General features: G+C 36.2%; 2 protein-coding genes across 2 annotated transcripts; both read right to left on the bottom strand.

Annotated features, from left to right (window-relative positions):
• Window positions 1–1,288: 1,288 nt before the first annotated feature.
• Window positions 1,289–9,745, bottom strand: LOC134843661 (uncharacterized). Its single transcript, XM_063859859.1, has 4 exons — window positions 7,293–9,745; window positions 6,277–6,384; window positions 3,666–4,079; window positions 1,289–2,444 (listed from the first exon to the last, which is right to left on the bottom strand). Exons 1-4 carry the CDS (start codon window positions 7,825–7,827, stop codon window positions 1,444–1,446), a joined length of 2,058 nt encoding a protein of 685 aa, XP_063715929.1. The 5' UTR covers window positions 7,828–9,745; the 3' UTR covers window positions 1,289–1,443.
• Window positions 9,746–14,819: 5,074 nt separating this feature from the next.
• On the bottom strand, window positions 14,820–20,997 carry LOC134844237 (histone deacetylase 1-like). The gene is made up of 6 exons (XM_063860823.1): window positions 20,799–20,997; window positions 19,760–20,240; window positions 19,289–19,471; window positions 18,224–18,560; window positions 15,450–15,574; window positions 14,820–15,231 (listed from the first exon to the last, which is right to left on the bottom strand). The coding sequence occupies exons 1-6, from the start codon at window positions 20,961–20,963 to the stop codon at window positions 15,101–15,103; spliced, it is 1,422 nt and encodes a 473-aa protein (XP_063716893.1). The 5' UTR covers window positions 20,964–20,997; the 3' UTR covers window positions 14,820–15,100.
• Window positions 20,998–21,241: the final 244 nt, after the last annotated feature.

Below are 21,241 nucleotides of genomic sequence, written 5' to 3'. Positions count from 1 at the left end.
TTTTACTTGATTTTATGAATATCTGTTTAACAATTCCTATATTTGTTTTTTTTTTTCATGAAGAAAACATAAGTTGCGGTCTTGTTCAATAATTAGATGTCAAAGTTACATAACTTTTCTGCTAGCAAGACTTCGAATTTTTTAGCCGGGAAAATCACCATTTAAGGTCAATTTTGGTGCCACTATTTCACTGTTTTTTGAGTTAATTTTTGACTGTCTTTTTAATCTTAGCTATCTACTCCTAATCTTAGGACTGCGAGGTGACTTCATGAGAACTTTATTTTGACAGCTAGTTTTCTTACACAAAACGGATTTTTTCAGCCTTTTCTGTTTTAAAAAAAAACTTGCGAGTCAGAGTAAAACGGCTCGTCATAAAGCCAGATGTCACTCTGCGTTTTACAAATTTTTGGATCCAATTTTTTTTGGTATCCATTATGTGCATCTATTGCTGTCAAAAAAATTTAAGGAACTTAAATGCCAAATTTCTTTCTTTTTTGAAATTTTTGCTCCGTTCATTTATGAGCACGGATTGTTACGTATGCGGTGATTGAGCTCGCGATTAGCAAGCATCATCATTTCGGAACAAAGTAATTTTGTAATTAACCTATCCAACAAAATTACCAAATTTTTTTCTAAATCTAAACTTTCGTCAACCAACAGACAAAATTAGAGATGTTTGCATTACAAAAACAAGTTCTTGTCGAAATTTCTTTTTATGTTGATTTTAAAATACTAACTACGATTCCGTATAATTTCGATTTTTTTGGGTTATCTTTGTTTACTCGACTTTTAAATTTTTATTTAACTGACTTAGTGGCAGCATATTACATCATTGGATGAGCTAAAACCGTCTCCAATGAGCGTGAGACTTTTGAAGCGATAATTTAATATATTGTAATGAAAAGACTTTTTTAACAACTTTTTTTGATGCAATTGTAACTTTTTTTGTCTTATTTGTCATATATATTTGTCATATTATTTGTTAGATCCAGCTTTTCTTGGCATTTTCAAAACTTTTTTTGACTAAGCGGCTTTCGTCGCAATTTCTGTTTGCTTATATGTCATGCTATGTTTGTTTTGTATCGCAAGTGATGCGTAGCTGTGTATCGCCTCTGTCAAAAGAACTTCTAGCCAGCATCGAAATATCCGTTAAGGCATTATCAGATCGGAAGTTTTTTTATCACATCACTGCCAATTGTTATCAAGTTTGCTCAGCTGGTTCCAACGAAGACCTGAAAGTTTTTGTCACAAAAAGAATAAATAATACAAAAATTAATTTTGAGTTGTACAAAATATTTAAGCTGCGAGAAGCTAATCTATATACGAAAGATGAGAGACCCTGCTGATAAAGAATGCATCTAAAGACTCGTTTGAGGCACAAATTTCGGCAAAAAGAACTAAACTATGGCACTACTTTTCAGTTTCTAAGTTCTTAATGGCTTTCTAGTATGGCCTCCAGAGCTGGTCATTGATGTCCACCATGTCACTGCCATCGAACATCATGGGCTGAATGGATTCGAAATCGAGATCAAGTTCATCGGTTTGTTCACGCTGAGGCATAACAGGATCTGACTCTTTTCGACCATCAAAGTTATCTGATTCATTTTCCTTTCCTGAAGGCAATTTTGACACTGAAGATGATTCTAGATTGTTGGAAACTGGTTTGAACTCGACTTGATTCGATATGAAATTTGGATAAGACTCTGTTAAGTAGTTATGACTCTGGTTATTGCTGTTTTGGAAAATTGCCGACGTATTTGCCTGGCTACTGATATTCAAACCCGCAGATGTTTGGTTATCAAAACAAAATCCAGGATTTGATAGGCTCGGTTGGAGTAAAAACCGATTATTTTGGTCGACGCAATTTGATATATGTGGCATGGATGACCCAAAATTTTCGAAATTACCTCTGATTATTTGTTGGTTCTGACTCGACTGGTCAAAAGGCACAATATTCTGGTTGACATACTGATTCGGACTTTGATACGCATTTTGAGGCTGAATGTAAGATATGCATTTAGTAGTAACTGAAGTCTCCTGTAAAAGTGGTGTCATGCTCTGTTGGAATGTATGTACGGAGGGCAATGACCTCTGTTGAACTCCTGACCCTTGATTAAACTGACCGGTCATCTTCTGATTTTTCTGGCTATTCATACTTGTTATTGCATCACTTGTTATTGAGTTGTAATCCTCAGATTTCGCTTCTGATAGACTAAAAATCGAGGGTTGCAGAAGCTGCCAGTCCGAAACTGAAATTGAATTATTCGGGTTACCAGCGGGGTTCGAACCTGCGACCATTTCATGTGGAGCGCATACGAGAGATGGGTATGTGCCGCACGTAGGGTACTCGTACGGTTCCGGCTTAACTGCTTCGCCATGCCAGGACTGGGAAGCAGGAGCTAGATCCGGCGATGGATAGAAGGAATACGATGTCTGGAACAAATCTGAAAAACAAACAAATCATTATTGAATATTTCATTCCTTGTAAGGAAATAACAGATAGACATGTCAAATTAGTTATTCAAATATGCAACAAATCACGCGCGCAATTTTCTAACTACTGTAGTATTCATAGAGTACAGTTAGTAGCGTCTCAAGTTGAATTTCAAAAGAATTTTCCAAATTGAGTAGTGAACTTTAAAGTCTGTCAAAAATAGGAGTGAAAAAAACATCTGCCGTTTTATTTGCAGCAACGCCCCCACCTATATATAGAGAAATGGCGCCGCCTTAGCAGTATAAACAAATCAAAAATAACTCAAGTATCAGTTTATTGTTCTTCACAATAAAACAATTATTCTGTTACAATTATGTCGCTATCTTTCCTACTCTGTTATTCTACTATCCGGTTGGCTGTGGCTTTTCCAAATTTTACGCGCGGTCAAAATGTCTTGAAAGTGCGGGGGCGATTTGAAATGCGCTTTTTTGTGGCCGAAGCTGATTTCAAATCCCTGGAGCCAATTAATTTGTGTCAAATCTAGGAGTTGCGAACAGGAGTTTCCTGTAATAGAGGTCTCAAAATTCAACACTTAACAGCTAAGTTAATTAAATTCGGGTCTAAGCGTCGAGGAAAACAGTCAGGAAGAAAAATCAGAACTCAATTTTACAATATACATCTTTCATCTATTACCAAAAGAACGCATTTATTTCCTCAAAACATTATTTTAAGGGCAAAATTTATACTATTTAATAGAACATTATAAATTCTAGGTTTAACAGAATCAACTTCCAACATGCAAAGTTCATTGATTTGAATCATTGAGCTCAGCAGTTGGTGAGACAACTCCTATCAACAGCTGGGAGCACAATTCAAATGCAATTGATTCCGAAGTCTTACAACGCCTGAAAACTGTTTTTAACAGTCCAAACAGCAAAAAGAAGCCCGAAAAGAGACCCATTTTTTGTCTCACAAAAAATACAAAGAGCTAGATTTTTGTTTATAGTAAATGAGCGTCAAAGCTTACGCACTAATTCTAAGTGCAAAAAAAATAATAAAAAATTCGAAATATGATTTTTCGCAGTATGCAAAACTCTGCGGTAAACTATTTTCACAAAATTGAGACCGGCGATATTTATGAACTAATATTTTCACAGATACTGTTTCTGCAAACTTTTTCAGTTGCACTCTTTTTACGTATTATAGCTGAAGTTCGAACTAAGAAACCAACCTTGATTCAATGACTGAGGCGAGTTTGAGAGGCAATCTTGCACTTCGCTTCCAGCGTATCCGCATCCCTGTTGCACTTGCGTCACTTCGGGTGGGTATGCCGACTGCAAAAGTCCCCCTCCCAATCCACTGTCCATGGAGGGAACGAGATTCGAACTCACAACACCTCCCGAACTGATACTTGAGGTGATATTGCATGTATGTGGACTAATATGCTGATGTTGTACCGGGTAGAGGGTGGTCGTGTCTGGAAGAGGCGACTGACATAAGCTGGAGCCAGAGGGGGAGTTGGAACAATTGGACCCGGTTGTGGTGTCACTTGTAACGCTTTCGCAGCCACCACTCACGTGTTTTATTCGCCCACCGCCCATGTCGTTGTTTTGCATGTTACCGCCGACACACCCAGACATTATTTCTAAACAGACAAATTCAAATTATATATTTTAATTCAACTCGACTTAACGAAGATACAAATTTTAAAACACTACGTTTAACCAAAGCCATTCGGAGAAATCAACTTCGCAACGTTTTAGTAATATTTTATGAACTTATTCGTTTGTCCTCTAAATTTTCGGCTTCTCGTGCTATTGGACAATTTTCGCTCTTCTTTCAAATAATTTAGGTTTAATGTTTTTCATTTTGATCTATTTTTGGGGAAATGTATTTTCTGGGAACAGCGGGAAGAATTTTCTTGATGTTTATTTACCAAGTGTCAATTCAAGTAAGGCACTCCTAAACATTAAGTGTGTAATATCACTAGTTAACACAAAGTTAAGAGTTGTTTGTTTTCAAAAAATTGTGTTGGCGTATTTAATCATTTAATCAGCAGTGAATCATCAATACGAAGGTTTGGCTTAACTTTAACAAGTTAGTTATGACCGAAAGTCTGGCACGATTTGTCATTTACCAAACTACTCAGTCAAAATTCTATAATGAAAATATACAGATTATACATTTATTTTCACATAACATACATTTAGAATGACAACTAATTTACAACTTAGGTGGCCAAAAGTAAGCTTTCTGACTTCAGATAAAAAGCACTTTTGGTTCAGAAGTTATTAGGGAATATTAGATTAGACAATAAAAGTAAATTGATAGGATTAAAAGCAATCATTAGCTGTTTTCGATTAAGTTTTAGAGACTAGTTTAATCAAAAGCTAGCCACCTTGATAGGTGATATTTCCGCCTCAAATCCTTTCTTCACATTTTGATAGGTCAAAATAGAGGGAAAAGGCGAAGAAATCCGTTATATTTGCGGTTTTATCCTAGTAGCGGGCCAAGCCAAAATCAAATTACAAGTTTAATGGAGAATATAAAACGAGTCATATCTATAGTTATTAGCAGCGGATACAACTACATTTCGGATCTTAGATCGAGACAGAGGGTGAAATTGCAATTTGACCTACACGGGGTAAAACTATCAGGTGGGCTTAGCCAGTAGATCTACCCGAAATATCATTTATTGCTGGTATTAAACTGACATATCTGGCTAAACTACTCTGTTCGCTCAATCGCAGCTGTTTTGACTCTGGACTTATGACGAATATTTTACTTTTCCCGTATTCGCTACAAGAAGTAGTTTCGCGTTTGAGGAAAGTCACGAAGGTACATTCCTTATAAGGAATGTCCGATAGTTGTTCATTTGATTGGGTGAAATTCAAGTCCACGTCCAATGAAAAGGGAGTAACCTTGTAAAAGAAATATAGGATCTCTTCAAATATGCCCCCATATGGTACCTGGCAACAAATCCCCCCCCCCCTAAAAAGAACTAATTAAATTGTTAACCGTACGCAAATTTTTCATGAAGGATAGTTTTTTCAGTCAGCAAAAAAATCCATTTCTGAACATTGGATGAACTATATATTTTTTTCAATTATATTTAACTCATTCAAACAATGTTTAGCTTATATACACAACACGTAAATCCCTCTGAAATAGAATTGGATTTAGGGCGAAACCACATCGCTGGAATAAACAGATGTAGTTTTATCAACACTGGATTAGTACAGGCACAGAATGCAAGATCTACTGGACAGTTAATCCCTGGTTGATCTGGAACCAAATAGTTGATTCGGATAAACTAACCAGAGTGATAATCAGATGTTTGTTAGCCTATTTGGTCCAAATTAATACCCAGATTAGCGGTTCAGGGTGGCAAAATACTCTGGCCAAATTTTAGTGAATAACTTGCGCAAAAATGAGTCATAGATGATCGCCGAACGTATTATGTACAAAGTTTAAAAATTAAGGGTTTTTAAATGGGTATGAACTGATTATTAGTCACTCAAGCACCATAGAGCTCATGAATCTGGGGCATTTAAATTGACATGGAAACAATTTATTATGTAAATATGGTGTTTTTTTATGCTTTAAGTTGTGATCTTGTAAAACTGATGGCAAAAACGCGTTACTTCTCAAAAAGGTCCAAGTATGGTAGTTGAGAATTACAGAAAATGGGTCCCATCAACTTTGCGATTAGTTGAAAAATGCAAGTACACAAATGGACATGCTGTTTTTGAAGATTTTAACCACAAATTTTTCAAGCACCAAACTACTATTTGTGTACCAACAAAAATTTTGAAGTGGGTGGATAAAGTGTGAAGACTTACTTCGGGATGTTCTGGGTCCGTCCACTGTGACTTTGATGGCCCTGTGGTAAGTGGCCACGATCTTCTTCGGCTCACTTAGAATCGAAATAATCACTGCAAAGTACTTCCCTGAAACAAACAAAAAAAGATCAATTTACGGAGTTCAAATCAGTATCAAAAAGACTTGCAAATCTTTTGCCATTGATAGAGGAATAGTTGATTTGACTACCGACAGGATGTTCAAAAATTGGCTAAATTATCGAGGAATTACTCTTTTTTTTTGGAATATCAATGTATATTTTTTAAGCTATTTTCCATCGTTCTGGATTTGATGAGTTTTTGTACTGGATACTATCTGGCAACAATTACAAAACTCTTATGATACGCAAAAAAAGCCATTATAATTTTACCATTAAAGAAATCAACTAAAAGCTGTGGCTCAGTTTTCTTACTTGCTAAAAATTCAGACTGCAAATTTTTTCAAAATTAATATTATTAACCCAATTCACTTCCAATTAACCATTAAGCCGCTCTTCAACGTCAAGATTTTCTCTATTTTTTGCAGAACTTTTCAAGAACTAACTGAAATTTAGGTCGTGTGTTGTCTAGACACAATAATTAGAAGATCAGACTTAAGATGGCTTTCTATTTGACCCATAATTGGGTAAGAGACCTAACATGTTCGGTTAAAAAAATTTTGACTTAGAAGAAAAAAATGCTGATTGAAACAAAATAAGACCAAAATTGGGATGTCACGGGCAAATCATAATGCTCAAAGTCTTTTTATCGCATTTTTCGACTCATTGATAAAACATAGGTTCTGGTCTCACTATTTAAGCTTCATTCATTTACGTGTTTGAACCAAACTTTTCAAAATCCGAGTAAGGGCGTCATCACGTTTTTGTGAAACCAGACCAAAAATACCGGATGCGAAGAAAAAAAAGTCGAGTATTGATACGCTGAGCATTAAAATTGTCAGACACTTTTCCATGCGTAAATTGAATCGAAAATCCAAATTAAAATAAAAACAAACAAACCTCGGCCACTCCTGCCAACAAAACGGAGGTCACTGAACTTGGCAACCATGCCCACTCCCGGGAGCTCCCCCGACACCACGGCCGAGTTGTTCCGCAGAGCAGCACTGGGGTGGTCATTGTTGGTGGCACTGACCGTCACTTGGGTTCCAAGCGGGATGTCCAGGTCCTGAATCACAACAGCGAAAGTATTCGGAAGACTCTTGTTGCTCCGGTAGTGCTGCGGAAGTCGCGTGCAGAAGACTTTTGGGTTGTCCGTTCGTATAAGATCGTTTAAGTCCATGTCTCCGGCGCCGATCCAGGCAGCGGGGTTCGAGAAACCTTGGAGTCCGTAGCCAGGAACTGACAGGTATGGAGAATAGGGTTCGAACTCAAGTTTTTCCGCAAAAACTGGTTTTGAAAATTCAGTAGAATCAAAGAAAGAAAAGTCTTCTGGGTTTCCTTCGCTCTTGAAGCTGTTTTGCTCGGTTAGAAGAGCAAAATTGGGCAAAACATCCGAATCGAAGGCGTTATGGCAGTTTTCGAGTGTTAAGAGCATATTATAAGTTGTTTTTGGAAGTTAGAGTTCAAATTTAACCTTTGAGAGGGGCGACAAATTATGTCTAAGAATGTTGATTGAAAACGTCAGAAATTTTGATCGAAATATCTCAAACTTTCAAAACCGCAGAAATGTCGTTCAAAATAAATGATTATTGCCACGTGTGGTTTACTGGAGATGGATAGGAGTGCTTGCAATAACTAATAAGTTATTGTAATTATTAAGTTAGGAGGAGCTGTTTATTTATGAGAGCAGTAATCAGGAGCCACTCAAGTTGTTAATAATTTTAATATTTTGACAAGTTTATAATAATTGTTCCATCAGCGGAGCTGACTTGATGAAGGAAAATTAGAAGAATGAATTGGGGGAATTGGGAATTGTTACGATTTAAGGGCTTACAATAATCCAATCCGTTGTATATATCACAGCTCCCTGAGTCGTCGCGCGAGAAACAAAATGGACACTGGTTCTTCGGATTAATATATTTAGCCAATTGAATTAGTCTGATCAACTAGTAGTAAGCTAGTAGTCATTCTCGCCTACTAAGTTTGGAAATATTACAATTCAAGTCTGAACAGTAACCGGTTACAGATCCGAAGCCAGACTTCTTTTACAGCTGCAATCAGAGAGTCGAGCTCTTTTAGTAAATAGAAAACAATAGTATTACTATCAACTCGCTTAAATTTTAATAACCGAATGACAAAGAAAGTTTATTTAGTCCCAAAAAGGATAATTTTCAAAATGTACTTCAGCGAGTCTAGCTTTTCATGTTTCGGCAAAACTTCGGGTCATTAATAAACTTCAAAATTGACCGACAGTTTTTCAAACAACTTTACAATACTTTCGCACTTTCGGCACAATTATTCTTCTGTTTTCTTTGGTCTCAAACTTTTTTTGAACAACTAACAGATCCTTCAGGCAGTTAAATTTAACTTCAGTAAAGTATCGTCTGCTTCTTGGCTTTGATATTAATTTGTGCAATTTGTGAAAATTGGTCTTCAAAGAAAGAGGTTTATGGATCAAATCACAAGGCCGCCGAATCATATCAACTTCACGAGAGCAGCCGGTTGATAAAAGCAAAAACTAGACAGCTAATGAACCTAAATGTTATGTTTATTTTTGCGACTCTGAAAGTGCTCTCGTTCAGAAGATCTGAAAGGTCGACGACCAATAGCTTTGATTCAATCCACACAACCGTACCTAGTTTTGATCAATTGAGGTTAGGTGTACGTTATTGTAGACATACCTACGAGTCAGCTAAAAATAATATAGAAGGACAATAAACCACCTAAGAAGTTATGAACTGGACATGACTAATTATGTCATAACACTCATTGCACTTAATAGTTGAGTGGGACACCTCAATAATGAGAAACTTAGGCCCAATTGAAGGGGCGTGTAGTGTTTACTATTTTGGTTTACAATGGGTCAAATGCAGTATTTCACACCGTCAAAACCCTAGTCGTTTGAATTGAACTAGGTCAGAACTTATTTCGTCATATACAACATTTTCTCCAGGATACGTAGTTCATTTGCTAAAAGGGCGTATGCCTCAATCTATACCTAAGTAATCTATATAAAATGCTGCAAACAGCTGCATGAAAATGGACGATGGATCTACATAACAACGTCACCCCTATGGTATCTCAGTAGTAGCTAGTTACTAGGCAAGTATCCTTTCACAGAACTTTAAAATAGAAAACGCAATATTTTTTTTCCAAAAAAGACATTTTTTAAACAAATTTGATTGTTTTCGATGGCGCGGGATGAATTTCGACTCCCAGTTTTTCTCGACACTGAAAAAACTTTGTTGAAATGATATTTTTTAAACCTGAATCAAGACTCAAAAGCTCTAACATCATAACACAATCGATCCCCCAGAACTTCTTAGAGATATCTGATATCGCATGGGGGGGGGGGAAGGGACCACCCTTATACCATGGTTCCTTCCCACTCTTTGAAGAGGGTCGGAACAATTACACTAAGCAGCAAAAACCGGATCTTGTTGGTGAAATTGAGGCTAAAGTAATATGAATTTAAATTTTGGTATCTAAAATAATCACTAGAAAACGTTTCAGACAGACAATTAGACATCTTGGTATTCATAATGCGCATGAGATTCAATAAGTAAACATCTAATGCTTCAAACGAATCATCTTTTAATCATAAACACGTTTTTGTCAATTAAATGTCCTCTTTCGTCTTCAATTTTTGCCGTGACAAGGAACTTCATCGTTACGTTAACCCCAGGTACTGTCGCAGTAAAATAGTGAAACTGGGAGCCAATTGATACTGTTTTTAGTATTTTATAGGGTGAATGCGCGGCTGATTTTCTCAAAAATGTCAACGAGCTTGCTGGCAGTGACCAGATGATGAGAGTATCTTCAATAAAAGATATGGAACTTATATGGTCAACTTTATGCAAGCTCGCCTTAATGATTTCGATTATGTTGTTTCGTCTACCAAGATGCGTGTCAATTTCTACTATATTATTTGCTTCATCATTAAAATGCACGTAGATACTATCATTGTACGAGTTGAACGTTCGAGGTAGCGAATCACATCTGTACGATACTTCACTTTTATTCGTTTGTTTGATTTGCTTTTCTCTTTTGTCCCAATAAAGGAAATGAGCCACTTCGTTCATCACAGCTGTCAAATATAGTAGAGGAATCTGAGTTGGTCCAAGTTGTACTTTCACTTCTGTAAATGAATAATTGAAATTTATAGGATCGTAAATGTCCGCTTTGAAAACAAGATACTCCTTTACCGTCCAAACCATAATTATTTGTAATTGTAATGCGCCAACGCAATTGTAGGTTCGTAATTTCTGGACTGGATAATCGCATTGGTATTCTGCTACCTCAGCCTTGCTTATCTTCACACCATCTTCACAGTCTGCGAAATTGCATTCAGACACACTAATTCTATTGCCATCACTTCTCACATAATAATATACTTCACCCTCAAAACAATTATACGAATGCACAAAGCTTTCTTGAAACCCAAATTCATTCTGGAGACCAGTTATATATTCAAAAGCCGCTATGGTAGGCATCTCAACATTTCCCAAATAATCGTCTGTGAACTTGTCAACTAATCCATCTGCATTTTCAGAAACTGCACAACGAGTACCTTTTATTTCAGACGACTGGAGCTGCAATTGTTTTGCTTTGATCAGCTCTACTTCTTTTTTCTTTTCCCCCAATTGTTTCACCATATTCGCTTCAGAGCATGACAACAATTCACGAAGGTCCTTTTGGCAATTTAGAAGAAGATCGTAATTTCCAGTCGAGTCGTTCTCTAACCTGGCTAGCTTTTCGTGATCAACTTTGATCCGATCCAAAACTTTTTGTTTCATTTGGTCAAATACCGACGATACACGGAGGACTAACTGCTCATACTCATTCAGACGCGTTTCTTTGTTTTCATTAATCCCTTCCATTGTACTCCGTACACTTTTTTCACTTGCATCTAATTCAGCTATCATTTCGAAAACTATCGCCCTGACCTCAGTTGCCTTTTCTTTCACTGACATAATGCTGTGATTTGTATGCTTCTCAACACAATTCGTACACAAAATTTCCTCGCAGGTAGAACAGAATAAAGAGCATAGATTTTTGTGGACCCCACATACAGCTGGTTGGAGTGACTTATGGTCGAGCAACGTATGACCTTTCCTCAGATGAGAGACAATGCAGACCTCACAATAAAAATCCACAGAGTTTGTAGCTTCTTGTTTGTCCATACAAGTTGTACACTTGAAAAGAGTCTCGATCTCGAAGATCTCCAAGCATGATTCGCATTTTTCAGAGGTAGATTTTCCTGCAATCGCCTGATTGGGATCCGAATTCTCCATCGACGATTCAGAAACTGATTCGAAGTTAGCTTCGCTCATGTTTTTGCACTATGTCACAAACAAATCTGATAATAAAGTTTTATCTTTAGTTCAGCAAAATAACAAACAATAAACAGACAATTAAAGAAAGTCAATTAAAACTGACAAAATTTTTAAAAACCTTTTCATAGAAAACAGATCGGCTTCAAGCGTTATGAAATAAAAAAATTTATGAAGGAAACTTTGCGACAAACCTCACCCAATTTCGGACAACTCGATCAATAAGTAATATGTTAATCCGCTGGGAAATCTAAAGTTCGTTTCGAAACAAGAAATCATTCATATTTTTTTACTCCAATTGCACTTTTGTAATTTAAAACTGTCATTTGCCTACATTTAAAAAGTGTTAAAACATCTAAAAAGTCAAACAGCTAAAAATCAAATATGAGCTTAATAAAAAAAAGACTTCTAAAAAACACTACGACCTAAGTAAGTTTCTTCACATCGCTCATTGACACTTATTGGCAAATAAAAAATGCCATCAAAGCAGAAAACCATAACCTACATACATGTAGTTTCAATAAATTTGCAGATGATAAGACAAGAAGGCGCAAATTTTAGATATTTTTTAAATTTAAAAATCTTATCGACCTAAGTTATAATTTCAATCTAAGATACTTTTCGATTTTCCTCAACCAATGAAAAAAGACTTTATAGCCAAAGTTCTCAAGCATGAAGAGAAAAAGTACTGAACACAGTTCAAATTGTGCCAAAAAGCAGGATGATAAGTACTTTTTCTCTTAATGCTTTCTGGCACTTTTTGACACAATTTGAACAATTAAAAAAACTTCCTTTGTCGCGGGCAAGGCCTGGAAACCTTGGATGATGTATGCTCATAGCATGAATGCGTAGACCTTCATAGCCTAAAAGAAGCAATGAACGCAAGAAAACAGAAAAAAAAAGACTTGTTTTATGAAAAAATTTACATTTTGGCAGTTCAAAGTAAACATAGCCAATCGAAGATCGGAAAAGAGTAATGAAAGCAAGTAAACATGAAAAATACACTTACTTTGTAGCAAAAATCTCAAATATCGAATTTCAATGAAAAAATAGATGTCCTTTAAGCTCTTTGAATTTCTAGAACAAGTTTCTGATCGGTGCTTTTTTGATAACATTAACCCGACTAGAAAAAACTGGATCAATAGGTAAAGGTTTTATTCCGCTGGAAATCTAATAATTTCACGTTTTTTGCGCCATTTCCACGTTTGTATTTGGAGAGTTCTATTTACGTCTCTTTCAGCAGATTAATTTCAATTGAACTCAAAAAGTGCATATAACCCTATGTGCATCAATATTTTAAGACTTTCATGAAAAAAAAAATCACCAAGACCTATATACGAGTATTCACTACCTTCATTACTCTTAGAAAATATATGGCATTAAACCTCTTAGATTTTTAAGAAAAACTAATGATTGCCACTTTCGTGATAAATTAACCCAATTTGAGAAACCTGGATCCATAGAGAATTGTTTTTTTTTATTCCGCTGCGAACTTTCAAAATTAAAATCCACTTTCGAATGTAGAAGACGATCACGTTTTATTCAACTTTACATCATTTTGCTGTTCGATAGGAGAATTTGCCTTTCTTTAAACAAAAAGCAAACTGAACTTAACTCAAACAGCGAAAACCTCAACAAACCGCGAAAAATCAAATTTGAGCGTCAACAAATTTCAAACATTTCTATGAAAAAAAAACCATAACGACCTAGAAACAACTGTTCATTAGGTTCATCGATTCTTAATAATCAAATCTTCCCTTGAAAATTCATCAATCGCTTTTTTCTCCGCGGCTAGCAATTTCGATACTGTAGAGCGTAGTTTGCCTTCTATTCAGCAAATCAAATGCAGGTAAACGTTAACACAGGTTAAGTTGCACTACGCTTCCACAAGCAAAAATATGACCGATAACGCTACCGGGAAAAACTGATTGAGTAAAACTTTGAGTGAACAAAATTTCATAAGTGACGCACGCCAATTATGAGTCTACATAATTGCTAAGTGACACAGGTCAATTATGACGCATTAGCAGTATCAGTCAATTTGAAAAAAAAATACCAACTAACATGCCTCAATTCATAGAGCGGACGCATTTTCACTAGTATACGAAAAAATTCATTAAAAACATGCGACTCTGCTCAGGTTCGAACACTCTTATTTTGCTGCTGGTCTCCTTCCCTACTTCTACGCTACAGACCAATGATGCCATGAAATTAAAGTGCTTTTTGTAATATAACAGCCTGTGTTAATATCCTTAGCATTGGCTGTACTTAATAGCTGGATCAAAATGAACACATTTTGTCGCAACGACTGCATCGCAACAATATTTGCGACTTAGGTTGAAAAAAAAAGAAAGTTCACACTATAACACAAGCTATGCTTGTGTAAAAAAGCTTAAGTCAAAACCTGAAATTGATCATGCAGAAAGTAAGCGCTAAAATTTTTGGAAATTTTAAAAACCGATCATTGAAAATAAAGTCACTGAAATCATTTCATTAACGCCCTTAAAATTCACAACTCCCAAACGGCATAAAAAAGAAAGTTTTCCCAACGACATAAATATCAATTTTTCATTGAAACTCGATACTTTCATCAACATATAATTGTACATTTTACCAGTAACAAAAACATGGGAACATCTTCGAAATTAATTGCTTCCAAAACAATTGTGTTCAAAAAATCGATCACAATAAACTAATTAGTAACAGCATGCGTAAGCTTTTGATAACAATTCTTTTAGCTGTTTTCACAAAAAAGTTTCAATCAACTATTCACAAGTTTCTCTGGATAATTTGCATGTCACTGATGCATGAATTTGTGCCATTTATGAATTTTTTCAATTAAATGCCATAAGAAAATTATGCTACTTGAGACGTAACCCATTGAACTATAAAATACGGCTCGACCTGCAAAAAAGTAGCAAATGATCTATACCTTGCTACCTCTTAGAAAAAATTGGGGGCCGCTTTTCCAAAAGAAAACATTCTAACAAATGGTCTTTCAATCTAATTCCCTTGAAAATGGCCAGGATGAATAACGTGGTGATAACTAAGCTAACACGATGGTTTTAACCTACTTTAAACCGAAGACAACAAGACGCTGACTTTTGCGTTATTTATTGCAAAATTAGACAAGTATAATGCAAAACAGAATAAACATAAATTATAAAAAAGAGCAGTAAACTTCCGATGTCATTGCAAATCTCAACACAAGACGTATATATATAATTGGCGGTCACAGATGCCAACAAACGTCATCATAATAGACATAAATTAATTTAAAATAAAAACACTATTTTTCAAATCGAGTCAAAATCACGAGATATTTCAGCTATCCTTAGTCACAGGAGAAAGTTCATCTGGCCTTTGCGTCTTCGTCTACTTGGCGGATGATGGTGCAACTTCCATCACCGAAGAGTCCGTGCTGGATACCACACCTGCAGCACTTGGCGCGGCTGTGGATCCATTCGATTTGGTCGGAAATCCAGAATGATCTTTTCTGCCGTCTCCTACGAAAAGAATTAAGCATTATGTCAACAACTTTTGCTGAGCTCAGATTGAATCAGCCACGAATTGTTCTTAAAAATGCACCACTTCAGTAGTCGATAGTTTTTATCAATTTGCCGTTTTACTGTTAATTGAAATTGGTCATTACCGTGTCCAAAACACTAATCTCCCAATCTTTTCTAACTATATTTTGCCTTTAATTACAATGTTTTTTGCTCACCTTCGTCTTCGCTGTCACTGAGTTCATCATCTCTTGCCACTCGCTTGTCAAATGCCGCAATCGAGATCCTCTTATCCTCATGTGCCTTCGATCCCTCGTCGTGTGGCTGGTCAGCTGGAACTTCTCTAAAATTGTTAAAGAAAGACTTCATTTCTCAAGTCAGTAATTCGAAAACAGCAACATATTAAATTAGTCGAATGGGACTCGTAGAAGAAAAATTGCGGACCCAACTTGCTCTCTGACATTCACCCCCTTGTAAGGCTATGTATCAGTACGACTATTTGAAAAAAAATGCCCAAAATGACTATATAAAAAAACATGCCATAGTTCTTTCCGACTCCTTAATAGGGTGCTGTAAACAACAACAAGGATAGCCGGTTACTGTGCAAGTAGCACAGAATGTTCCGACCAAAATCTTTAAAAAATACTACAAAGTCTTTCAAATTATTGTTTTTTTTTTTCGGCGTGGTGTGATAAAAAGAGCTACACCAAAAATTAAAACACACCCAAATACAATGTTCCTCCCCATTTTCAATGGTCGGAACAAAAAAAACACGCTTATCTACTCACGAGGCTGTGATAACGTGCATATTAAACACGTAAATTACTATTACATAAATGACCTCAAAATCCTTACAGTGGCGTTTCTAGAATTTCGAAAATCAAATTTGAGCGTGAACAAGTTTTAGACTTTTCCTAAAAAAAGGGGAAAAAATCATCTACGATCATCGACTCTTCATAAGTAATACTAGAAAACAACGACAATCTGACTTAAGAAACGGTTCATTTCAGAGAAAACTTCAATCTAATATAACATAGCCAACTAACCTGAGAATTGGCGCAGTAGTTTTCGAGTAGTCAAAAAGCTTCCAAAACTGGACTTATAGATTTTGTCCAATGGCCGTAACTTTTGTTTAAAACTTGGGCGTAGACGCATGTCGGCATGTGCAAAGTAGCTTCCTACAACCTGTTCTTTGAATTAAAGCTCAAATCTCAAATATGGGAGGGTAGTTTTCGAGAAGAAACGAAAAGTTTGAAAAAACGGACAAAATCAAAAATTTGACTTTTCTGAGGGCGATAACCTTAGGTTAAAAAAACATTGTGTGTGGCCGCTAATGCAGGGCATTGGCTAATGCTACCCCTTATCTCAAATGAACCCACATTCGCAGATTTGAGAGGTTAGTTTTCGAGAAAAATCAGAAAGACTGAAAACAGTCAAAATATCAAAAAGTTGACTATTCCGAGTGCCAGAACTAAATGTGTAACCAAAATTGGGCATAGACGCTTTTGCAGGGGATCTTTTCAAAAATAGTTCCCCGCAGAATTTTTTCGAAGTCTGTACATTAGAGGGGTCAAAAGATAAGAGACTAGGAGAATATGCAGGCACACCAAAGGAGTAGGCGGTAATTCTTTTGATACCCCTTTTTTGAAAGTCTATTCGGAGGTTTTTCTCAAAAGCTTTTCCAAAAACTTTTTAAAAAATTCCAAAGCTTCAAAAAAAAGAATTAAAAAAATCAAAACCACTCATTTTCCGAATACCTGCTTTTATCAAACAGTATTGCTGCTAAGCAAAGAAGTCAAGCTAGCCATTTGAATATTAAACACAGAGGCTAAGCGGAGCTTCGCATCACTAGCGATACCACAAAATAGCATTGAAAGCTAGCAGACAGGAAAGGAAAAGGGAGCCACTAAGTCCATAGAAAACGGAAAAACTTTTCGAAGAAACCACAACGAAAAAACTTCAAAATGATGTCTGGAATGATGTATCATTTGCGGAAAATACGTTAGCAGAAAAAACAAGCCGACATCAACTTTTTTGAAACGGAATCTTTCTCGTTTGAAAAAAAAAACAGGTCCTGTCGGGATTCAAACCTAGGGTTGGAAAAGCAACGGCGCTACCTCTAAGCCAAGAGCAAAAGAACCTATTAGATGCTAAGATTCAATCGAGTTCCCCACTTCAAGAAATTTACCATTTAACACGTAATCCGCTGAATTCTTACTAAAATATAGAAAAAAATATATTTGACAGTCGTGTCATTTTCTTGTTTCATCGTGTCGTTTTCAAATTATTGTACTATCTGATGATTGTACTACACTCATAAAAAGCATGAAAACTTAGCTTCGCTGTCTGGAAATTATGTAAATGCTTTTAAATGTCTTAATAAATTCTCTATACGAATTAGCAATAACCAGATGGAGAAACTAAAGATTTCAGCTGAGCGCTCATTTATGCGAGTTAGGCTGAGGACAAAATGAACTCGTAATGTAACACGAGCGGCTGCTTGTGTAATTACGAGTGAGAGGGCCGTCCAATGATAAATTACTCAACTCCATCTGATGCTTATTGGTGGTACACAAATCAACAAGGAGAAAAACGCCTGACTCCTTTTTTGAGGAAAAAAAATTGAATCAAGAAAATAATAACGCGTTTTCAATTCGCCAAACAAAACTTGACAGACTTAGTTAGTTTTATACTGTTTACTGAATAAGCAGATTTTGTTAAATCGAAACACTTCATTTTGTTAAAATCTCGTATACTCAAATGAATGTAAGAACAGACGAATCTGCATTACACTACGACACGCAAAAAAGGAGCTCAAAAACGGTAAAAAGAGCAAATGCAAGAAAATAGAAACAATTTCGATATAAAAAAACCCACAATATAAGATTCCAACTCAGACCTCCTGGCCAAAATTTGAAGTTGTTAGATACAAAGCAGATTGTGTTAGATTGTCACTCCTCTTGCGTGCTCGCTAATATAAGTATAAACTCACGGCTCGACAGTTGTGTGCACAGGAATATCTCTCATCTGCTGTCCAGGTGCGAAAGGGATGCTTCTTAGGTTCTCAAACACCTTTGTCTTCACGCTTTCCAGATACTCGTTTGAATTCTGGTTGCTCTGGTTTGTAGGTGTGATGTGAAGGTGAAAATCTGGACCATAGTACTCAAAATAGTCGTTATAGGGAAGGTCGTTTGAAACTTCGACTCCCAAAGCTCTTGCTGTTTCCAGAGTCCAGCACCTGGCAACGTTCTTGATGGTGTAGCCTCCGCCTCCAAGCATCAATAGTGGCACGTTGAATGTTTTCATGAAATCAACACAATGCGCGTGACCTAAAACGAACCTTTGTTTACTAGTTATCAGCCATAAGCAATTTCTGACACAGAGACGAAACTGAGCTTCGCACCACTTGCGATACAAATATGAATGGCTAGAAAAATCAAAAGAAAAAATTCAAAAAATCGTTTTTGTCAATAGAAATTGCAACAAAAGCACAACTTAACCGGAACAAAATTGCCCACAGTATTAAAAACTCTACAACGAGTTTTCTGAATGCTATAAAGAAGCCAAGTTTTCAAAAAAGTCCTTTCTGCGGAAATAAGCAGACTAAAATAAGCAGACTGGCAATAATCTAAAATAGCCAAATTTTTTTATTTGCAAGAAAAACAAGTGTTAACTGAAATCGAATTCCCGGGCTTTGTCATCTCAGCATGGGGGTAACAGCTACTTGGAACAGGGTTGCATAAAAAACTGATGTATATTCTCGATTGATTTAAATCCAATTTTTATTATTTTACCTTGATGTTTTCGATTTTTATTAGAAACGTTTTTGTTTCAAGAATCAATTAATTTACGCAAAATTACTGATTCAGCATCCGAAAAAATAACACAAGAACACAAAAATTCTAGTACCCGATTGCAATACCCTTGCTATCGCAAGGGCAAACAACTCGAAGTTCATGGAAGTTTCACATTTTACATATTCGTTTTTCCAGTTTTCTCATAAGGATGATAAAACTAGGAATGAAACTCCTACAACTGCAATGAAGCTGTAACTTGCCTTTGAGAGTAAGATTGAAACATCCAAGTCTGTCTCCAGAAAGTGAATCGGCTCCGCACTGCAACACAACTGCACTGGGTCTGTATGTCTCCATCACTTTGGTCACGATCGGCTCAAAGATATTGATGAAGTTCGTATCGTCTATTCCATCTCGCAATGGAAAGTTTACTGCATAATGCTTGCCTTAAAATGAAATTTTTGTTGGTATTATCGATTCTGAACCGTTTTTTTAAAATATTCTAAAAATTATGGCAACTGTTATTCACAGAAAATTTTTTATGAGAAAAAAAAGAATTCTTGAACAACTTAGTTCAATAATTTAAATTTTTTGCGGAATATCAAAAATATTTTCAAAAAAATCGTCAAAAATAATAAATATTTTCAGAATTGATTGGGATTATACTTCCAAAATTATTTTTGGGAATAGGGCTTCGGCTTGATTTAGTAGTTTATAGTATGCGAAAAAGTAACCTTTGCCAGCGCCGATATCTTTCAGATCACCAGTTCCGGGAAAGTATTCCCCGTATTTGTGGAACGACACTGTCATCACTCGATCGGTTGTATAGAACGCCTCTTCTACTCCGTCTCCATGGTGGATATCAATATCCACGTACAACACTCGTTGATGATATTTGAGGAGCTCCAAAATAGCCAGCACGATATCGTTAACATAACAGAAACCGGATGCCTCACTTTTCTTGGCATGATGCAAGCCTCCCGCCCAATTGATGGCGATATCTGTCTGTTTTTTGTTCAACTTTACGGCTCCTGCAATACTTCCTCCAGAAGAAATTTGACAGAAATCATAGAGGCCATGGAACACAGGGCAGTCTTCTCCCACGTTAAACCGCTGCAGTTGTTTACTGTAATCTGACATGTTATCAGGCATGATTTCTTGCAAGAATTTGACATACTCATCCGTATGATACTTGCACATTTCTTCAAAACTAGCCTAAATCAAATGATTGATATCAGGCATGGCTTAAACATGCGGTGCGGAACTCCGCGTATTTTGAACATATTGCAAAAGCCCACAGAAAACCTATAACCCATAATATTCAGATTTTTTGGAGCTTGGTGATATACATAGAAAAGAAAAAATTGGCAAAAATTTTTTGTTCTATTTTGAATTAGAATTCTCACGAACTAAAAATCAATATGCCCAAAGCCAACTTCCAATTAAAAAGAACCAAAAGTTTAGTCAAATAAAATGCAAGAAACACAGATAATGGCACAAATTGATCTATTCTAACCCACATACCCAAAGCCAATTTCCAATTAAAATCAACCAAAAATTCAGTCAAATAAAATGCATAAAATTTACGCTTTTGGCCGCATATTTCCGTATTCTCCGCAGAAAACAGCTCAAATTTTTCAAAAAACTAACGCAGTCGTCCATTGCAGACTTTGGGTATTTTGCAACGCAGATTTTTGCCAAGCCTGATTGACATACATTAGAATTGAAATTCAGAACTTCTGCTTGAGAGGGGTCAAAGAAACTTTCACTTACCTTGAATGGTCGATAAACTTCTAGCTTGCGGTACAGTCCGTAATTCAGCAGGAGATTATGTGTCATTCGTATACGATGAGGCTTCATCGGGTGCCCTTGTCCATAATAAAAATTCCCTACATCCCCATCGTAATAATAAGATACTTTCTGATTGCCTGTAGTCATTGCGCTAATTCTGAAGAGGCATTCAATGTCAAATACATCTGCTTTACAGAATAAGTGGCGTAAAAAACTGCCATCAAAAAGGCTGGAATCAATGAATCAATTTTCCGCCGTGTTGTACATAGGAAGTTCACCAAGACAGTCGAACAGCCAAAACGCATGTTTAGTTACTTTGACATAATCCCAATTTCCTCCTCAGGTCAGAATACTTTCCATTTTGAAATTCAAGTTAGCAAGCAAAACTACGGATCAACCAAAATTGATGAGGCAATGCAGAAAAA

Source organism: Symsagittifera roscoffensis, chromosome 4, assembly GCF_963678635.1.
Source record: "Symsagittifera roscoffensis chromosome 4, txSymRosc1.1, whole genome shotgun sequence".
NCBI lineage: Eukaryota > Metazoa > Xenacoelomorpha > Acoela > Convolutidae > Symsagittifera > Symsagittifera roscoffensis.
This window is presented reverse-complemented; position numbering and strand designations above follow the sequence as displayed.